Source organism: Sinohyriopsis cumingii, unplaced genomic scaffold, assembly GCF_028554795.1.
Source record: "Sinohyriopsis cumingii isolate HCF-2022 unplaced genomic scaffold, ASM2855479v2 utg001527l, whole genome shotgun sequence".
Lineage (NCBI taxonomy): Eukaryota > Metazoa > Mollusca > Bivalvia > Unionida > Unionidae > Sinohyriopsis > Sinohyriopsis cumingii.
This window is the reverse complement of record NW_028316012.1, coordinates 3,025,136-3,046,222: the sequence shown is the minus strand read 5'-3', so window position 1 is coordinate 3,046,222 and position 21,087 is coordinate 3,025,136. Positions and strand designations below refer to the sequence as shown.

General features: G+C 36.3%; 1 protein-coding gene across 1 annotated transcript; it reads left to right on the top strand.

Annotated features, from left to right (window-relative positions):
• Window positions 1-8,057: 8,057 nt before the first annotated feature.
• Window positions 8,058-20,906, top strand: LOC149772032 (uncharacterized). Its single transcript, XM_089947968.1, has 2 exons — window positions 8,058-8,565; window positions 20,857-20,906. Exons 1-2 carry the CDS (start codon window positions 8,058-8,060, stop codon window positions 20,904-20,906), a joined length of 558 nt encoding a protein of 185 aa, XP_089804094.1.
• Window positions 20,907-21,087: the final 181 nt, after the last annotated feature.

Here is a 21,087-nt window from a genome sequence, read left to right as displayed (position 1 = left end):
CACGCTTACTGGGTACAAACCTAATTTTCACAGTCATTTTACAATCTTTTTAAATGTACTGATATGATCGAAAGCCTTCCATTTTAAAAACATAATGTATACACTTTTCTCTCAAACTGTCATACTGGATATTTCTAGTAGCTGTCAGCAGCATGATTTTGTACATATACCGTACAAAATGCATAACAGGGTTCCCTATATTATGCGAGTAAGTTTATAGAAATACATTAGAATTAACCCTTTTGGACGATATTGACTTGTTTAACAAATATTTGTACATTTAGATAATTGATAAATTACATCATAGTTTAAATACTGAAATTACATAATTGTCTGAAGTTAATAAACATTGGCAACGTTGAAGAAAGTCATTTGAAAATTGACATATATAATTAGAACCTTTTACATTTGTAGTTAATAAAAAGTGTATTTTGTAGTGAATAAAGCAGTCTCGTGTATGTACACAGTCAATGTCCTTCATTTTCCTTTTAGTTCACTTAGTATGAATCACTTATTACACATTGGATTTGTAACTCCTTTGCTAAATCGTTAATTCGACATAATGCTCTGATTATTACTTTTTTGGATCTGCGAGTTTTCCTCGTCAAGAAATCGTATAGACCTTTAAGCCAAGCTAAACAGGGCTCAAAGCCATATCAAAAATAAATGTAAATGATAAGTGTTGCTGCAAACAACTTAATTTTCATACATAAAGTGCCAACCCAAACTTATTACATAGTTATCAATAGTTCTTAACCACGTAATATATTATCATAGCAACACAAAACATATGCCAAGTAAAGCGCGCCTAATAAAACAAAACAAATATTGCTTGGATATTAATCGAACGGAAATTTTTGATTGATTTATATTGATATGTTCATCTATTTGGAGGAAATGCTCATTTGACTGTCACACTTTGTGAAGTTCTATGTGACCCACTGTTATTCGTTGGGGTGGAATGCTCCTAATATTTATTTGAATTACTGTGGAATTCCCACCCTGGCTCGTTTCTGTAGGAAGTGAAATTAGTGATAGAGAGAGGTAAAGCTGCGAGCCCCCAGTCAGCAATACCGACAATTAAATTATTAAGAACATAAAGGTGAAATTCAAAAGAATACCAATTTAATACAAATTAAACGATACTAATTTCTCAACCAATCTTGTTTCTTCTCTCGACCACGCAACAACCTAATTCATCACGCGATTATAGTGTGAGATGGCTTTCCCTTTACTTGGTTTCTACTCATCTGTGTTTACAACGCCAATTTCTTTCCTCCTTCCGGCGTTCTCCGTACTACGTTCTTCCTGTACGCTACCCATTCTTGTTCTTTTTTCTCCTCCTCCTTTTCTCTCTCTCTCTCTCTCTCTCTCTCTCTCTCTCTCTCTCTCTATCAACTAGGCTTGTTCTTTGCCTACTGCCTTGCTCTACCCAGTCTCCCTCTCTGAGACTCGGGACTTAGTTCTGTCCCCAAAAGCTTCCTGCGAAAAACACAATAACGTTAGCATGCTTTGTTACCATCTAGCTCACACTAAATCAACAATCAATCATCAGATAAAGGCTATCTACATCTTCGGTCACGTATTCGTGCACATCGAAAAACACACACGTTCGTATAGAAAACAACGTTGCAATAAAGAGCGGTATCATACTTATGATCCAAACATCACTAAATTGCGTCACATCAATATACATGTATATTCTTAATCTCATTATCCTCAACAATATCACACCAATCAGATGGATTTCTGTGCACTACACTCCCACAAGTGTACACAAATATTCAAATATCCATATTATTTAATTTTACACACTGCAACCATTTCTAAAGTCACAATTCAATTCAACAGTTGCAAAATCTAAAATATCACATGAATAAATACACTAGTTTACCATGAAGTAACTAAATAGCGAATTACAATATTAATTCTGACGAGCGAGCAATCTACATAATCATAGATCATTTCTCAAGTACGCATGTAAATTAAACAATACACAGGTAATACTACATACTAACGATTCTAGTAAGCAAATATACATACTGCACATAATTACAATTACAATATTACATTGCCGTAACATTCTGCAACAATCGAGCAAATAACTCACTGACCTTTACGAAGATGACATTTCGAAATTCGTCGGCTTCTACTTAGATCAAATCCTCACGAAGGATGTCCACGTGTTTCATGTACTTGGTTTTGTCGTGAATCATCTGAAAGTAGCGGGAAGGTTCTGTCAAATACTCCGTCTTGGGTAAACACGGTTGTTGTGCCATTTTACCCCACAAGCAATTTAACATCACTTTGGCAAACGATCGCCTGCCTTCGTTTTTCTCGATGTGGTATAAAGTGATGCCTTCATGCTCCCAGTATTTCTCTTTGAATTTCTTTTGATCTTCGGGAGCGTGACACCAAGAAGGATAGCCACTGGCCTCTTGCTTCAGTTTCAAAAAGGCATCCACGTAGTCTGCGAAAATGCCTTTCTGACTTGGGTCACCCTTATGGTATTGTTGTGTCTTGGGAAAGTGACAAATTTCGTACACTTCTAACAGTTGGTATCCCATGTCCAGTGTTTTGAACAACTCCACGTTGATCCACGTCCCCGTCAAGGCGCGTTCTTCCTTGCTGTGCTGACAAGGCTGGTCTTGTTTGTACGTTTCGGTGCAAGTAAGGCACACAGTAAACATCAGTTTTCCTTGACAATGGTGAAATAACACGGGATGGTACAAGTCCGTGGGAGGCAAGACTTTACACTTGATCAAACCTTCGTATTGACGAATGTGATCCAAGTCAATATGTTGCGTCAGCAATCGCGGGTGCCCTGCAGGAAAGCGTCAATATTTGCACACGTAGGGATACAGCGAACACACGTCCAAATATTTAATTTCTTTTCCTTTCTCTTCGTCAGCGTGGTACAGCAAACAGGTGGCATTGGTCCTTCCTCCGTGATCGTACTCGTGTTCCCACATTTCCACCACTTGGTATCCTTGCTGTTCTAACTTCAAGCGTCGCTGACAAGTGTCCCGGTATAAGTCTTCCTAGGTTCGATGTAAAAACTGATTTTTAGTGCCACAATCAGGATGACAGACGGGACATCCGTGAAATAAGCAACCGTTAAACTCGTACACGATCTTGGGTTTTTTTAAGTCCCAGCCATCGACCGAATACGTTCTTATGGTCTTTCCGTCCCCTCCGGTGCGGGCATGCTGAATCCATTTGTCTTCCTTGTCGCACAAGTAATGTAACCAGCGTAGGGCTTTGACCGAGTATTGAGGTTTGACATACTTGGTCGTTTAAGGACTGATGACAGCCACGGTGTTTTCAGGCATGAATCGTTCTTGTTAGATTAAGGAACACTCTTTGGCAATGGTGCAAGCTTCTTTCAAAGGATCGACCCCTCCGTGTTCCATGAACAGTTGTCGAAATTTTCCACAGCAATGCCGTAAAATGTCCACGTCGGAACGACAATACTTTAGCGTTTCTTCCTGAAAGTCAAAAGGGTCCGAGGCGTGAGCCTCGTACCAAGCGTAGAAAGCTTCTCGTTGTTCGGTACGCATGTTGTCGGGGTCTTAATAGTGAGCCTCAGGCAAATGGGGTAGAACGGCATGTTGATTGGCATCTGTATTGAAAAAGTGTGTAAAGTACCCTTTAGCCATTTCTGTCATTCCAAACGTTTTAGGCATTCGACTCGAAGGCATGGCCAAGTAAGTAATCAAATCGTTAAACTGTACTTGTCCCATTTGCATGAAAATGTTTTTGGCTCCGTTCAAAGTGACTTTAGGACGTTCGGTACCTTGTTCCGTGTAGTATCTGAGAAGAAACTGTCCATCGTATTAGGAGAAACTGTGAGCCATCACCGTGGCATGACGATGGCAATCGCCGTAACGTTCGATGTCCTCTTGGCTCCATGTCTTGTCGATGGGGTGTAAGACCCATCGGGCAAAATCGGCTAGCGTGTTCGGTCCTCGAAAGATTTTTTCACGTCCTCCAGGAATCTTGTTGCAGTGAGGGCAATAACTGAAGATAGGTTCTTGAATGCACTTCTCACACGCTCAGTGAGCCACGCAGAAATTAGGAATGTGAATGCCGGTTTCTTGCATGCATTCGAAATCGAAAAAGATGAAATTGCTTTTATCCTTCTTCTTGTGACCATCATCTTTCTATTGTTGGGGTTGGTATTTTTGCATGTATCATGGGTGTTCCAAGACCACGATTTGGTGACAAATGTGAAATTTGTTCTTTCCTCGACATATGTGTGCCTTGGTAGTATTGGTACATATGCCTTGTAAACACGTAGGACACATTCTCAGGAGTTGACAAGTACATTTCTGCTGTGAACCATGTGTCTTCAGATGTTGTTGGTAACAGGCAGGGCTGACAAACGTGCGCAGAAAAGCAGGACAATGTACTCGTTCGTTTCCTTCGTCCTGACAGGGTTGAGAGGCCAACCATCCTGAGCAATTCGATCCACAATGTTTGCGTTGCTCTTGATTGTTGTAATCATATTCACATTTCTCACAGTAATAACCGTATCCCAGGAATGAAGTGATACGGTAATGGTATCGAAATGGTCATCGTGATGATAGAGATGAATGTATTTTCCGTCCTTAAAGTCCTGGCCTCGAAACAACAGAGGTCCGCGCACTACTTGAGGGTACACTTTTAAGGTGTAGCGTCGAGCTAGGGCATCTTGAAATGCCGCAGCGTGTGTCTTTGGACAGGCCAGATTGTTGTAACATGAGTTCTGCTTCATTTCGTTGTTTGGCTCGGTTCGATTTTCGAATGTTCTCCCAGGCTCTTTTCCATTCTGCCGTGTCGTAATGTCGGCATAGGTTCGTCCCACAACGATAGCCCTGGCTAAACACATCTGGTCTTGAGAATTGTGAATTTGGACGAGGCTACGCTTAATGCTGCGAAGGCCGTTTACCAATAAGGCCTTTTTGTTGCCAGTCCCTTGAGGAAGAGAGACGTGGGTCATGGACAGTGTCGCTTTTCCATCGGTGATGTCAAACTGGTCATTGGATTGTTGCACGTGTTGAATCTTGTCCATGACTTAGGAAGGAGTCAATTCTGCGGGACTGCTAAACTCGATCCAAACAGGGGATTTCAAACCGTCGTGTTCTATGGAAAGTCTCAAGCGATCGTCTTCTTTGGATTGACATTGTCGCTTGAGTGTGGTGAGCGAAGAATCCCACACCTCGGTGATGAACCCTCCTGCTTTCTCCAAAGGTGCGTAGGACTTGAAATCTTTAAACTTCACCGTGCATTTGTAAGCCGTGGTTCTAAATTTTCTAGAGGGACGCTTTTCCGTCTCTCGAATGTGATAGTAATTTTCAGGGTTGATTGGTGAAATTTGGCTAGGTATAGAATCGCTGGGTGTGGATTCTGGTTCACTAACGTCCTCTTCAAAATCACTGGCATGAATTTGTGCCAAGACTTCAGCAATGGTACGATGCGATAGATCACGTTTCTGCCTCTTACTTTCTTCTCCTTTCTTCACGAATGAATTGGATCGTTTCATCTTGACTGCAACAAGTCAAATGACTAAAGTTTAAACACCATGGGTCACTTTATATCCATGGCAGATCAGCGTATATAAAGGGTGTGTGTCTTGTCCTTCCACTATTCATTTCACTCGCAAACTGAGCAGAACGAGGGACGAGATTACACAGATCGAACTTTTCATCAGAGCTTCGCGAGGGGTCATCAGAAATTTTTCTTCAGAGCAGCCGAGGGACTACTCACGCTCCTTTCGAGGTAAAAGTCAAGATACTTGCTATATCTGTCAGAAGAAATGGCATTGGTCTACAGAGTGTCCAGACCGTCAAAAAAAAAAAACCATGGGATAGAAGAGACAAAAGTCAAGATACCTGTTATCATTGTCAAGAAAAAGGACATTGGTCTCCAGATTGCCCTAAGAAAATACAGGAGCAAGAAGAAGAAGAGGTGAGTTATGGAAAGGAAGAAGAGGAAGAAAGAAGACAGGTAAAGAAACAGAAACAGTAGAAAAAAAAAGAAGAAGGGAAGAAAGTGAGGATGAAGAGCAAGAAAAAGCTGTGAAAGTGAAGACATTAAAAAGAGAGAGAGTGAAGACAGTCAAAAGAAGAAGCCTATGAACTTTTTTAAATGCTATGTTGTGTTGTGAATTGGATTGTAAAATTTGTACCAGAATAAACAGTCTATAAAATGTAAGTGTCTCTTGGTTTTGATTTTTAGAATAAAAATCTACATTCACGCACTCACACATTCACACGTACTATAAGGGTAAAAAGGTTTTTTTTAAGTTTTAATTGATGTTGGCCATTGAAATATTATCACTTTTCCAGGGAAATGGGTGGCCCTGAAAAGGACCTTTGGGTATTTGTGGGTTTAAACAACAGACTTAAGAAGCAATCAACTTTAACTGTCTTAAGCCTTTGCCACGGCCAGGGCCTACTTCTGGACTGCGTAATGTCGATGATGATTTGGTAGAAATCACTAAGGGTAGTATGGTAGGTGTTGTCACAGGATTGGGTTGTTTAGCTCGGGAAGGTCTTTTTCTCTTCGGTCGTAATAAAGAAGTCCGATACATTTCTTCCAGACATCTTAACTCCGCTAAAATGTCTAACAGTATCGTGACCGTTTGACTTTCACCCTCTTGTTTCTTTACTGCTTCTTCTTGTTGTTTCTTTCTTACCTCTTCTTCTTGCTGCTATAGGAGAAAAGCTTGTTCTGCTTCTTTTTGCTGTTGTATACCTTTCTCCAGTTCTTCTTTCTGTCTCTGTTTAAAATTCTCCACGTGTGGTAAAGAAAGAGAAGGTGGTGAATGCACTGGTTCTGGATCAAATTCTTGCGAAAAAAATCCACAAAATCCCAATTTACCTATTCTGGAAGTAAGTCCAGGTTCTCTTGGGTAGTCTCCACGACCGGTGCACCCCAATTGATCGTCTTCTGAGTTTGCGCCATGTTTATGCTATGTCGCATGGATTGACTGCCCACAAACGCTAGCGACTCTATATAAGGAATGTGACGTCACGGACTGTTCTCTTCCGATTGGACGAATGGTGACTGAATTTTGTAACGAGTGTTTGGATTGGTCAACCAACTCAATCCGTTTCGATCCTTCCTTTCCCTATAAATAATGGCAGTTCGCTACATTCCTTCACCTGTTCTCGTCACCGAGATGTGGACCGACGTGGAATCCTCTACTCTCGTCTCTTCAATGATGTTTAGAACGGACTTACCCATGTACATCCGATTCTCGTGGACTATTGTCAAGATGACGGATACATGTGTGTGGAAAAGAAGAATCTACGTAGAAAGACAAGGTTGTTTAAAGAGGGTTTTGATTTACGGTCCAGAAGTGAGACAGAGTTTAAGGAAAAGAAGGAGACCTATGTGGTGCCCTCTAGGTTAACAGTATGGTATGTTAACATAAAACCCAAAGGCCCTTTTCAGGGCCAATCCTATGCCTCGAAAAGATATTCATTTTCATGCCTCAGTTTAAAAAATAAAAAAAATAAAATAAAATAAATGTGTATTGTCTGTGTTCTCTCCCTGTCCCATGTTCCATTTCCATTGTTCTTCTATAGTCCCATCCATGTTAAAATTCCCCATGTTAAATTCCCATTGTCTCTATCTAGTCCCATCCCACCATGTTAAATTTCTCTTGTCCCTACGGTATCAGACATATTTTCCAATGTTAAAATTTGTATAGTCCTTACGGTACAACACCCCTATTTTATCATTAACGTCCCTAGTCCCTACGGTATTTTTATATACTACTTATGTCCTGTATGATTTTTTGAGTTTAATTTTCAAGCGCATTAAACATTTGATTAGACGTGTATTCCACAACAAAACCCCTTTCAAGACTATCGAAATGTTAGTGTCATAGGAGAACTGCGTTTTCACCTGGCAGAGTTTGAGGTGGGTCTAGTGAGGCCTCTCACGTCATGTTTGATACAGATGACAATCCTATCATGATACGTGCCAGTTGCGTGACACGGTTGCTTTGTGTACCTCCTAATATAACAACAATCGCACATCCCATCCCAATCTATTCAGGCACTTTCATGGATATGACGGAAATAACGCTCATTCATTGTTTCGTCATTTATTGTTATTTTATCATACCAAATGCAGCAGAACCAAGCAAATATGTTCAAAGTGAGGAAATTGCAATTTTAATAAAGAGGATAAATGTGATGGAAACAAAGATAACATATATAGAAAGATTCGCAACTGAAGGCAGACAACGTGAGAAAGCGATGCAAGAACGAATAGAATATCTAGAAAAGGCACGGAGGCATTGTCAGACGCTAACCAATAAAATGGAGACACATCAGGAGGCGATGCAAGGTGAAATCAATCGGCCATATAAAGAAATTCATAGGTCAAAAGAAGCGGATAGAAAACTTCAAGTAGCAATATCGGACGCATCCAGGGATGAGAATAAAGATCGTGCAGGTCCGGACAAGGAAATAATTGCCACTACTAATCTGACGATGAACGAGACAAATGTCCTTGACATTAGTGGGGAAATGAAGCCGTCCTTTGTGCATCATAAACGAGCCGACGGTGGTAAGATGTTCAATAAATATAGGCACGAAACCAGAATCACGCACACGTGTTCTTACGAATGTACATACAAAACCTCAGAGAATATCTGTGGTAAGCGAAAGAAAGTACGATCTGCATGGAAGTTAATTCCAGTCACACCATATCCCCCTCAAACTACACCCCAAAATCTAATTATATTAAATAAACATGCGATTCCTATATCTGCAAGACATATTTGTATTGGAGTGCAGTACATAAAACGACTTAGATATAGCTATTAATTTCTGCCGATTATACTGAAACGGTTTTGAAAGCTGTTTGTCTTGCGAACAATTAAAAGCTTTTGTTTATCTCTATCATTAGGGGCCCCGAGTGGACTAGTTGTCTAAAGCGCTCTCCGTTACTAATCACTGCCATCTCACCTCTGTCTGCGTGGGTTCGAGTCTAGGATTCGGCCAATGTGGGTATGTGAGAAAGCTTGCCAGTAGCTTCTCGTGGGTCGGTGGTTCTTCCCGTGGTTTTCCAGAATTCTTCCTTCACCATTAATACTGGCCGCCATGTATAGGCTATCGTGTGCTGAAAAATGGCGTTAAACCCCACAACAACAAAAACAACATCTGTATGATTACCACTCATTAATGCTTATGTATGCTTCAGTTTTGACATGTTAGCCCATAACTTCCAAACGTGTGATATGCCAGTCAGTTCTAAAATATCTATTTTTAAAGGCATGTCTTACCTTCGATTACATGAAAATAATTGTTGAAAGAGAGGTGTCATGATTTTCAAGCAAGGTATTCATTAAATTACTTTAACTTGATGTATTTAAGATCTATCAAAGGTATTTATGGAGAAAGATAACCCATAAGAGAGCGTCTAATTTGGGTAAAAACCCTCGTACAGGAAATGTACTAGTTCAAATAACCTTCTCTTTGTAATTGTTCTTTCATTGTAATAGGTGTGAAACAAACCTTGCACCAATGCCAAAATGACTCCATTTGTTTTAACACGATTGCTTCTTTTGGAATGAAATTTCTACACATATCTTGCTTGGACTTCATTTAGTGTTGGCAGTGTTTATAAAGGAAGTGTTTCAAGCTGAGTCTTGGCATTGTACCAGTGACTAGCAAAACAAAGCTGACGCTTTGTCCTTTTGCATGGAATAAGGTGTACATACATATATACATAATTGTCTATTTCTATAAATGCATACATACGCATATGCAGTAATATATAATTACATGCACAGCTTAACTTCAGAGGTTGAGTATTAGCAAAGCAAAACCGTATCGAGGGTCTGCATAGGTGACAGAAGTGATTGATTTAATTAGAACAATAGCTGAAACATAAAACAATGGATCATACAAGTGGTTTCGGAACAATAGGTGAAATAGACAAAATATTTTGATAGTAGCTTGGCCAATTTAACTGGGAGTGGTATTTTGACCTAATTTAGTTCTTCAATCAGAGGGTATTGGAACAAAAGTAGGAACGGCCATGACCTTTCCGTATAGATCCTCTGGTGTATGCCTTATCTTTGTTCAAAAGAACAAAACTAAACCGTAGATCAATGACTGATGACATCATTTCAAGGCTTATTTGAAGACAAATATTTTATATATTAGTTGTTGTTGATTTTTCAATGGGTTTTGGCCCCGTTTTTAGTACATGCTAGCTAGATATGAAGCGCAGCATACCTGATGGATGAAGAACCCGGGGGAACACTGGGAAGGACCATCGACCATCGGAAAACTACTGGAAAACGTTATACATTACGGCGTTAGCCGAGTCGATAGTCAAGCCGAGGAGGACATGGATGAGATGGCAGTGATCTGAAACGTCGACCGCCTTAGACAACACTGCCATTTCGTGGTCCGTCTAATATGATAGGAATATGGCATACCATATACAAGATTGTACTTGCCCGATCCTTTCAGATGTGATTTATGAAAAAATCTACTAATGGTGGAGCAAACGTTTGAAATATGGATCCGATGCCATGCATTTCATTTTAAATGAAGACAACTATAGCTTTTTGACACACAACGAGACATACTGACTGTGTTCTATAAAACTGCAGTGTGTGGTAGTGAAATCATACTGCAATGCTTTCAGAAGGCTCAAAAATTAAGATTTTGCTTTACATCAATACATTATATTTTTATCTACAAATGTTTTTTCAGCTGTTTAGTCTAGAGAATAAAGCAGCCATGTAGTGAAAATGATATGACCACCCACCCCCAATAAACAAAAACAAACACATATCTTTTGTTCTACTAAATCTCAAAACGTTTGTGTTTGGGAAAATGCGTTTCTTTTGTTTCTCTGAAAACCATGAAGACATATTTACATGTCGAATATAAATATATTTCAGCTCATCGTTCAAGAATAAACGCATAGCAATTCCAGGTACTCTTATTCGTAATAACTTATGAATGATCGCTTCCTTTCCTGCATGTGTGTGTTTGTGTGTGTGTGTGTGTGTGGTTGTGTGGTTTTGAAATAGAATACACGATTTGTTCCGAATTTAGTTTGTGACTTTTAAATATTTGAAAACTGTAATTTGTTTGGCAAGTTACACTGTTAACAGAAGATGACTGCGTAGCCGTGTGTCTTGTTCACGGACGTGATTGATCAGCTTTCTTCTGGTCATTTTTCCTTTCTCTTGGTTGCATGCACTCGTATTGTATATGCATAGTCTAAAAGAACACTTCCCATACCATATTTCTTAGTTATTCTGGCAATATCTGGTATAAAGCCCGTTTGTTTTAGCGGGTTGTTCAGATACTGACATAAGCGCATAATGAAAATCGTTTTCCAGATAAAAGTCCAATCGCCCTTACACACTCGGCTGAAAAAGAGCAATTTCATCCTATATATGTATGCTTCCATTGACCAGAGTCGCAAGAGTACAAACAGAAGAAAAACTCGTTTGGAATCGACATATTATTGATATTATTCAAAACTATGAAGAAACTTCCTGGAGAGCAAATATGGAACTAAGGGGTGATTTAATTCACTTCAGAAACATTCATTTCGACTTAAAACCAAGTAGTATATGGTTTCATGGACGTAAATTTCCATTCATGTTATGGCCTATCTCTGAAGTAATGAAACTATATATCATGCCTGTTGGTGAAGTTAAGGTATGCAAACTCTGTGGAAAAAAGACTGACGAAAGAGCGAAACATCTTATTTTAGGTTGCGAAATGCTGCTTGAGGAACGAAACGTTTTCTTTGAGAGAGTGATTGACTCTTTAGAAGTGAGATACGTGGTTAACTTATTCAGTCAAGAAGAAGATATATTGTTGGAGACACTTCTTGGAAGCAGGGTTGATTGCATGTCGTCTATTGATGATGATGTATCAGATTGGCTCATGTTGGTGACCGCAAACAGCATAGCTTCATTCTACAATAAAATGTATCCCTTACTATCAACCAACATGTTCAAACATGACATAAATAGTAAGTAGTAAATTAACATTAAAAATAAAAAATTCAAGGCCAAAGTCTTCTTGTCAAATCCGCAAATTGTGTTGTATGACAGCTGTAGACAGTGTATTTGTTTATGTTTATATATGTATGTGTATATGTATGTACGTATGGGTGTATGTATGTGTATGTATATGTGTATATATATGTGTATATATGTATATGTATATGAATGTGTGTGTATGTATGGGTATATGAATATATGTGTATATGTATATATGTATGTATAAATATATATATATATACATATATATATATATATATATATATATATATATATATATATATATATATATATATATATATATATATATATATATAGATATGTGTATGTATATGTATGTGTGTATGTGTGTGTATGTATATGTATGTGTGTATATGTGTATGTATCTGTATGTATATATACATAGATATGTATATATATGTATATATATATGTATGTGTATGTATATATATATATGTATATATGTATGTATGTATAAACATATGTATATGTGTATGTATATGTATGTATGTATGTATTTATGTATATATATATGTATATATATGTGTGTGTGTGGTTATGTATTTGTTTATGTATATTTTCTATAGATTTCTATATGATTTTCGGTATTTGTATATCTCATTTTGTAAATGCATTAGTTGACGATATATATATATCATGCTTGCGTTCTCGTCTATACTGTGTCTCATAATCTTATGATGCGTATAATATCTATCTTAGTAACCTGATATAATCTTTGTTGAAGAGGTAATTAAGTCATTTAGACAGTCAGTCATAAATAAATGCATGCACGCACGGATACGCGCAAACAAGTATATGTATGCATAAATAAATGTGTCATATGAAGAAAAAAAAACTAAATAAAGAATTACACTGTTATAACTTTTTCATTTCATTTTCGTTGCTCTCTCGAACTTAATGTTAAGCACATAACAATATAGACGTATTAACTTTTCGAAATATTATCATCATCATGCAACGTTTAAAAGATCAGTGCTATGCTCAGCCAAATGATTGCAGATTTGAATAATTGCAGGTATTGAGATATTTGGTTTTGTCAATACGGTAGCTGACACAATATTACTATTGTATTTTTGTCACTTTTCTGTTCTATTTGATGATCTTGTATTATCCAGAATTTGTTTAATCTGATGTAATCTCTGTTGAAGAGGAAATAAATTCAGTCAGCCGGTCAGTCAGACAGTCATACATACACACATACATACATACATACATACATGCATGCATACATACATAAATACATACATTCAAACATACATGCATGCACACACATTCATACATACATACATACATGCATATATACCTACCTACCTACCTACCTACCTACCTACATACATACATACATACTTACATACATACATACATACATACATACATACATACATTTACATACATTTACATACATACATGCATTATGTAGAAGGTCAATCATACGTTTATGCTGCATTCCTGGAGAATGCGAAGGCCTTTAATACGGTATGGCATAATGGCCTCTTTTATAAGCTATTCTATCTCGGAGTTAAAGGTAAACTGTGGAGATTGATTAAAAATTCTTTTCGAGAAGTTAACGCCCTTATTCTGCACAACGGGCATCATTCGAAACCATACAGATTCAGTGTATATATGTACATGTGTGTATGTATTCATATATATGTATGTGCATATATGTATGTATATATATATATTTATAATGTACTGTAAGTCGATTATTGTCAAGCTATGTTCCTATCTTTACTGTATTAACGAAAAATTAACTGAATGAAATCTCTTCGGGTATATTATAGTTGAATTGATAATATTAGTGTATGCCTATATGCATATTACAAGTAAAGTGCTACTAATGATGGCCTAAGACGAATATGCATATATACAGCCGTACTACAGTAACAATGTATTATCTATCTTGAAGGGCATGAGATGTGACTTTGGTATTTTTCGCGAATGAAATAATATTACCTTTATCTGGGTGGGGTTAATTGTGCCAATATTCTAATAAACCGCTAACGGACAGCATATCATAATAGTACTGGTCACGTTGTAATTGTGGTATTCTGATGACATATCTTACATTCATTATATGGCTTTATTTTCATTCACAATATTCATGAGAAAGAGTTCACCCTCTTCTGATTATGAACTGGCTATACATAAATGGCTGTTTGACTAGACACTTTACAGGAACACTACTTAAAACCAGTATGCTTAGCAAAACGCGCAATCAAAAGTAGAATTGTATTTAGGAGTAAATGACAGAAACGTTACTATAATTTTATTAATATTACCCTGTCCTTGTCTAACCTTATACACTTCATATAAAGGTGTCTAAGGATATAATAATTTCAAAAAGCGTTAGATAATATAAATTGGATCAGTCAGTCTGGATGTATATAACCATGATTTTTTCTCCATATTTAATATAACGCTGTAATGTATGGGGCGACCCCTGAAATATCACTTTGATGTGGAGACAATATAGCTAACAAAACCAGCATCATGGATTTCAAATAAAGAATATACTATAACACATTTATATCTAGTCTATATTCTTAGATGGACGACAAGTAAGGATTTAAGCATTTTTAGGAAATCCGTTCTTACTTTGTAAGGTTTTAACTATTTTAGAACTTTAGTTTCATATTAATTTGAAATTTACAAGGAACATTAAAACGAGCAGTAAGCGGTCTATTGAAAATAATTTCGAGAGATTATTTTAACAAAACTGATGCTTAATCTTTTATATATTTCAGATTGTAGGAAACTCTATCTCTCTATATAATTGAGAAATCAATCATGTGTTTTGAACGCATACAGTTTTTAAATCGTACAATAGACTCATCCTGGTGATAGAAGAATGTTCATATGTAATACTATATATTATTTGAAATTTAATTTTGTCAGTGAAGTAAATGTTAAGTTTGTAGACTTTTCAAAACTACATGTATATCTGATGGATATTTGTTTTAACTGCATAGCGAGAATAAAAAAGAAATAATTAGCTAATTATCTGATCCTGGATAAAAATATCGACATTAACATTTTAATTATTATTATTTTATTATTGGTGATGTTGTAATTGTTGAATAAATATCAAATGGCACAGGTAAATAGCACTAAATATTAAAAAAGCTACACAGAGAGAACTGTTTCCAGAATGATGATTAAGACTTTGGCATAACATTGAACTAAGGTGAGCCCTTTTGTAAATATCGCCTTAATTCATCACGAATAATGGGCATGCAGTAATATGTTTAAACAGTGTCTAATAAGTTTAAGACAGAAAACAACAATTTTCGTTGCAAATCCTATTGACCTTTGATGCTGACATAATAACGTTTGAGCAATGACCCCAACAATGCAAAACTTAATTTCTGATACAATGAAAAGCAAAGCACGATCACATACTTTGTCGCCCCAGTCATGAACCCCAAAGCGCCTTTAATCTACTCAAAACTACTTTTTAACCCGCTCTCGCCAGGAATGATTCCCATTCAATTCGCTTTTTAAACAACCTTTAGCGACAGCACATACTTGTCAATGAAATGGGACTTATGTATACAGACAGCTTAGCTCTGTAAAAGCTATAGCTACAATGAATAATACGTACGGTTCACTGATATGTATCATGTTGCATGAAAGCATAACCTTCGTTTGACCCTTGATTGACGTTCTTAAGATTATTTCGTTAGAATGTATTGATATACCAATTCTATATAGAAATACTTTCTTGGCAAACTCACACACACACACACACAGATATATAGATGTTTAGATGGGTCGTTGTCGGGCATGTAAGATTGAGTTTCTAATTATATGCTCCAGTCCTATGCCATTTCGGAACGGAATAAACAGCGATCCATTCACAGTTCTCATTTCCAGCTACATCAATTCACATTATCCATCCCAAATCGATTGCCAGATCTTCCGAACAAAACACGAATTATCTAATACGATGTACATTTTACTTCACTTTCTTCAATACCGTAAAGTCTCATATTTGCAAAATCAAGTATGTGAACACTTTGATGAATCGTAGGACTCTGTCTAGTGACAGAGGCATGTGTCCGATATTTCTATTCAGAATATTATCTCTAACCATTATTAAAATGGCAATGAGGGAAAGTTAGCATAAATAGTACGAATGATATGCACAACAATAATCAATGTTACCAAATTATAATGACATTCAAATCACCCCATACTGGGATTTAATTCGCAGTTCCTCACATTATTTTTTAATATTTTCGAATTGTTATCTAGTCAACAATTTGTTACTTGAAATTTACAAAAAGTAATTTATTTACGACCTTTTCAGTTACCTTATATTTGTCAAAGCGATTGTATTTGTATAGTTCGCATTCTGCATTGAATGAATTAACAAATATGTCGTTTATTTCCCAAGGTTTGAATACCGAGCGGTCGCTATATGCAGCCACTTTTTTCAGATCGCATTGATCTACTTACTGATCAGGCTTTCACACGTTTGCCAAGCATGGAAGGGGAATCATTATTTTCAAAACAACTGTGCGTTATGATAACCACCTCAGGTTATTGATCTGTGATACATATTATATTAGTCTAATTGCTGAAATATGATCAATCTATAGTATATATCATTTGGTTCATACAAGCAGTTTACGTCGCTTCACAAGGTCACGATGATGGACTTAATGAATGAAGAAATCGACCAATGATATGCATGCAGTTTCCTTACCAAACGTCGTTACTATCTTACTACGCTGCTTTTCCTTGATTATATTAAATGCAAACGAAGTAAGCGGAATGTTTAACTTTCATATAATATATTTTTGTGAAAACCTTTGAGGCACAGAATGTTGGAATTTACAAGCACTGTTAAGTGGCACTCAAAGTTTGGACTTTATCTGACGCTAGTTTTCTCTTTGACGAAGTACCATCACCATGAAGTTAATTTTTTAGTTTTAACTACAACCATAATCAAACAAACACGAATGCATTACGAACTAGAAATGTCTAGCAAACATCCAAATATAAATACGAATAAGTTAGCTTCTTCTAGCTTGCTAGTGTACCTGTTGTGCTTGCTTACAAAGCATGACACATTCGAATAGTTTGTGTTACTAGATCACAAGTCTGTGAGACAAAGGGTGTGTGTATGTGTGTGTGTGTGTGTGTGCGATAGAGAGAGAGAGAGAGAGAGAGAGAGAGAGAGATATTGGTGACTGTACACTTTAATTTTCCAGCATATTATACACATTTGCATAACTTGGACCTACTACACTCAGGATCACACGCACTATGAATGATGCTCTGAGCAGAACTACACCAACTAGTTTTACCCTCATCCAAATGGTAGATTGTGATAATGTTTTATTTCCATCCCATATAAAATTGCTTTATTCTCTACGGTGTCCTCAAATTCGACCTTTAAATCCCCACTAATTTCTTTTACTCAATTTTGATCATGCTTCTCGATGGGACTACTTATGTAACAAAATGCCTAAAATAAAAGTGGCCTCCTGGTAACTGGCAATCGAGAGATAAGTTAGGAAGAAGCAATGTTTGAGGTTAACATGCGGTTAAGTAAACATCGAACAACCTATGATTTCAACCTTATTAATAAAGTGAACGTCAATTATTTTCGGAAAATATTGAGTCTATACCAATATAACACATCACATAGATGCCATAGCTTAGGTCAAGAATATACACTTAATAAACTGTATTTCCTTTGCGTGTGTACAATATTGATGTATATGCCAACAGTCTTTTTTTCATAACTCTATTTTTGAATTGAATATATATAACGAGACCGGTCAAAGACATGTTTACATCCAATCTTTTCCCTAACTTTATCAAGGTGCTGTTACAGGAAATATATTCTGCAATATTATAACAATTATAATGAAAGCAAATGTAATCAGAAACGGAAGTAGGTACTGGAACAAACTAGTTTCGACTATTCTAAGTCATCATCATATTAACCCAGTATTGCAATAACAAGACGGCTAGATAATTCGTCTCATAATATTAACATTCTCTAATAAACCTAGCGTTTGCCCTTTTCGTATGTGTGGCCTTTTATATAGTTTTATTATAATTGAGTGAGTATTGGTTTGATTTCGGGAGCTATCAAACCGAATAATTAGATCGCTTGACGGAGCGGACGTTATAACGAAGATTATTTACCAGACTTATCGAATAACTTCCTATAAATTTCACCATCTTAAGTTTCGTAATATGACAAATTAGGGGATATTGTTATGTGTAAGTGGTTTGTATTTTCGTGATTCGCGAGACAAAGCAAGATGAAGCGAGAAAAATCAAGCAATTATGAGGTAACAATTCCGTGAATGTCGTTTAAAGGAAAGCGATTTACGGTTTAACGCCTTCGCGTTGAAGAACCTCTCAAAGGACGTAGAATATTGTCTTCTTATATATCAAAATAAGTGACAGACACATCGGTCTTAAGCTAGTTTCTCGCAAGTGTTCTGACCATTTAGTTGGTTGCTGTTAGATCCCTTGTATTTGGCACATTCAAATTGAAATATACTAAAAACGCATTAATAATTAAGCTATGCGAAATCACGAGAAGGGCAAGGACAAATTAATCACTGAAGATAAAAGATAAAAGCAAATACAAACAATCCGTCGTTGTAGCCCGATTCATGAACTTCTAACCGATTGTTAACCCTCTGTTGCTTGGCTGCTTTCGTCAGGTCCATATATATTGCGCAAAAGGTTCCTTTTCTTCCATACCGTGTTTGGCAACTTTCTGTCAGCGATTCAGCGAAGAAAAGAAAATAATGTTGACATATGTGGTTATCATCAGTCTTTTCGGACTTTGCATTGCTTTCACTGACATACCGACGTCTGAAACATACACAGATGCTGATGTTAACAACCCTTTGGTACTAGAACAAGCAAATTTCTTTTTCAAACCTTTCACAGGACTTTTGACAAGACCTTGTAGAGGTTCTGTTTTGGTCAAAGTTACAAAAGCAAGACACAGGGTGAGTTAGCATTTCTTTATACTCGTATTTAATAACACAACATAATTTCTCATATCATTTATATTTATATACATACATGTATATATATATATATATATATATATATATATATATATATATATATATATATATATATATATATATATATATATTTATATATATATATATATATAGAGAGAGAGAGAGAGAGAGAGACAGAGAGAGACAGAGAGAGAGAGAGAGAGAGAGACAGAGAGAGAGAAAGAGACAGGGACAGATATATTCTGCCAAAGTCAATGTATCTTATTATATGGTCAATACTATCCAAGTAAAGAAAGCGGAGATCAGTGGTCATCCAGACGCATCATCCATTTAACATATATATATAATGAAAACCTTGGCAATCATAAACTATGGAACATACGTACTCTGTGTCAACCAAACATAGGTCACATATATGATTATTACGTTATGGTGTCACTAGGTTTTAGTTCAGGATGAATATTAACGATCCCAGTGTTGGGAATATAAATTTTCTTTACTTTGCAGCTTAGATTCAATCCTCCATTTAGCGGCGTACAATACGAGCTAGAAATGACTATTCGAACAGCCGAGGCAAGTAATTTCTCGCTAAATAGCAATTTAATGTTTCGTCTTTAAATGCAGAATGTAACTGATCCTAAACGTGTATGTCTAATTTCTATAACAGAAGGGTTTAGGTGCACACTTCTATCCGTACTGAAAAATCATGCAAAGGTTTTGCATACTTCTGTATCGGTGTTAGCTTTGATATTGTGGGAATATTTTAAAACTTAGTGTTCACTATTCTTTCATTAGGCTCTCGTATATATGACAGGTGAATAAATGATCTACTCCTGCTAAATATAAATACACAAAGGTGTAAATCGTCATCGTTATGAAGATAAATACTGTGGGAAATAACTTCCATGAACCTTGTTTTTGCAAAGAATGATGCACACTGAAGATTGATGGAATAAAATTAATACCTAAATTGGTAAGACCGTCCGGGTATCAAGCACACCAACAAAATTAATCTTGTTTAATTTTTATAAACCGTTATCATCAATCTCCTCCTACTCCTCCTCCTCATCATCATCATCTTCTTCTTAATGTTATTATGATTATTATAATTGTTATTATTATTATTATTATTATTATTATTATCATTATTATTATTATTACTACTACTAGGGTCAAGAAAAGACATGTACAGCTTCGATGTTTGCGCTTCCGAAACTAAACTCTGGCAACAAGGGAGGTAGTATAAAGTGTGACTGTACCGACAACACAGAAATATAGACGATTATAAAGGTAAATAACATATATCATTTGTCTTAAACAGCAAAGACAGAGTAAATATAAATTCCGAGGGCAACTACAAGTAGACGTCTTAATGCTAAACACCTGACAATATATATTGATATATCTTAATCAACGACGAATCTTTGAGAAAACGTCTGAAATACAGTAGTATATCTGGACGATTATTAACTTGCATGTCATTTATGTATAGGGTTCGAGTTCCATTCGTGTCAAAAATTAATATGGTGTCTTGCGTGAAAGTGGATTTATTCAATACCAAATAAATACATATTTGTCCTATTAACAATATACATTAAAATTCGCCATGAAATCTCTAAATTATAGCAGGGTATCTTGTGCTTATATATATCATAGCACGTAGAACAGAATATCAGTAAAAGAAAATACTTTTCATGAAGTATTTGTTTCTTGCAATATATTAGAGAAAATAGCGTATACTGCATTTACATTTTAAATTGCATTTTGACATATTTTGTTTTGCAGGAAGAAGAGTTTTAGAGATGCAGAAACTATATCCTTATTTTCATATTTGAATCTCATACATATACGGATATTGCAAATACAACAAATCTACGTCCTACCTGCTTTCTTGTAGAACGAATTGGAAAACAGCACGCTTACTGGGTACAAACCTAATTTTCACAGTCATTTTACAATCTTTTTAAATGTACTGATATGATCGAAAGCCTTCCATTTTAAAAACATAATGTATAC

Coding starts and splice junctions, on each gene's coding strand:
- LOC149772032 (XM_089947968.1), top strand. CDS start 8,058: ATGGATATGACGGAAATAACGCTCATTCATTGTTTCGTCATTTATTGT. Junction 8,566..20,856: donor TCATAAACGAGCCGACGGTG/GTAAGATGTTCA, acceptor TTTGTTTTGCAG/GAAGAAGAGTTTTAGAGATG.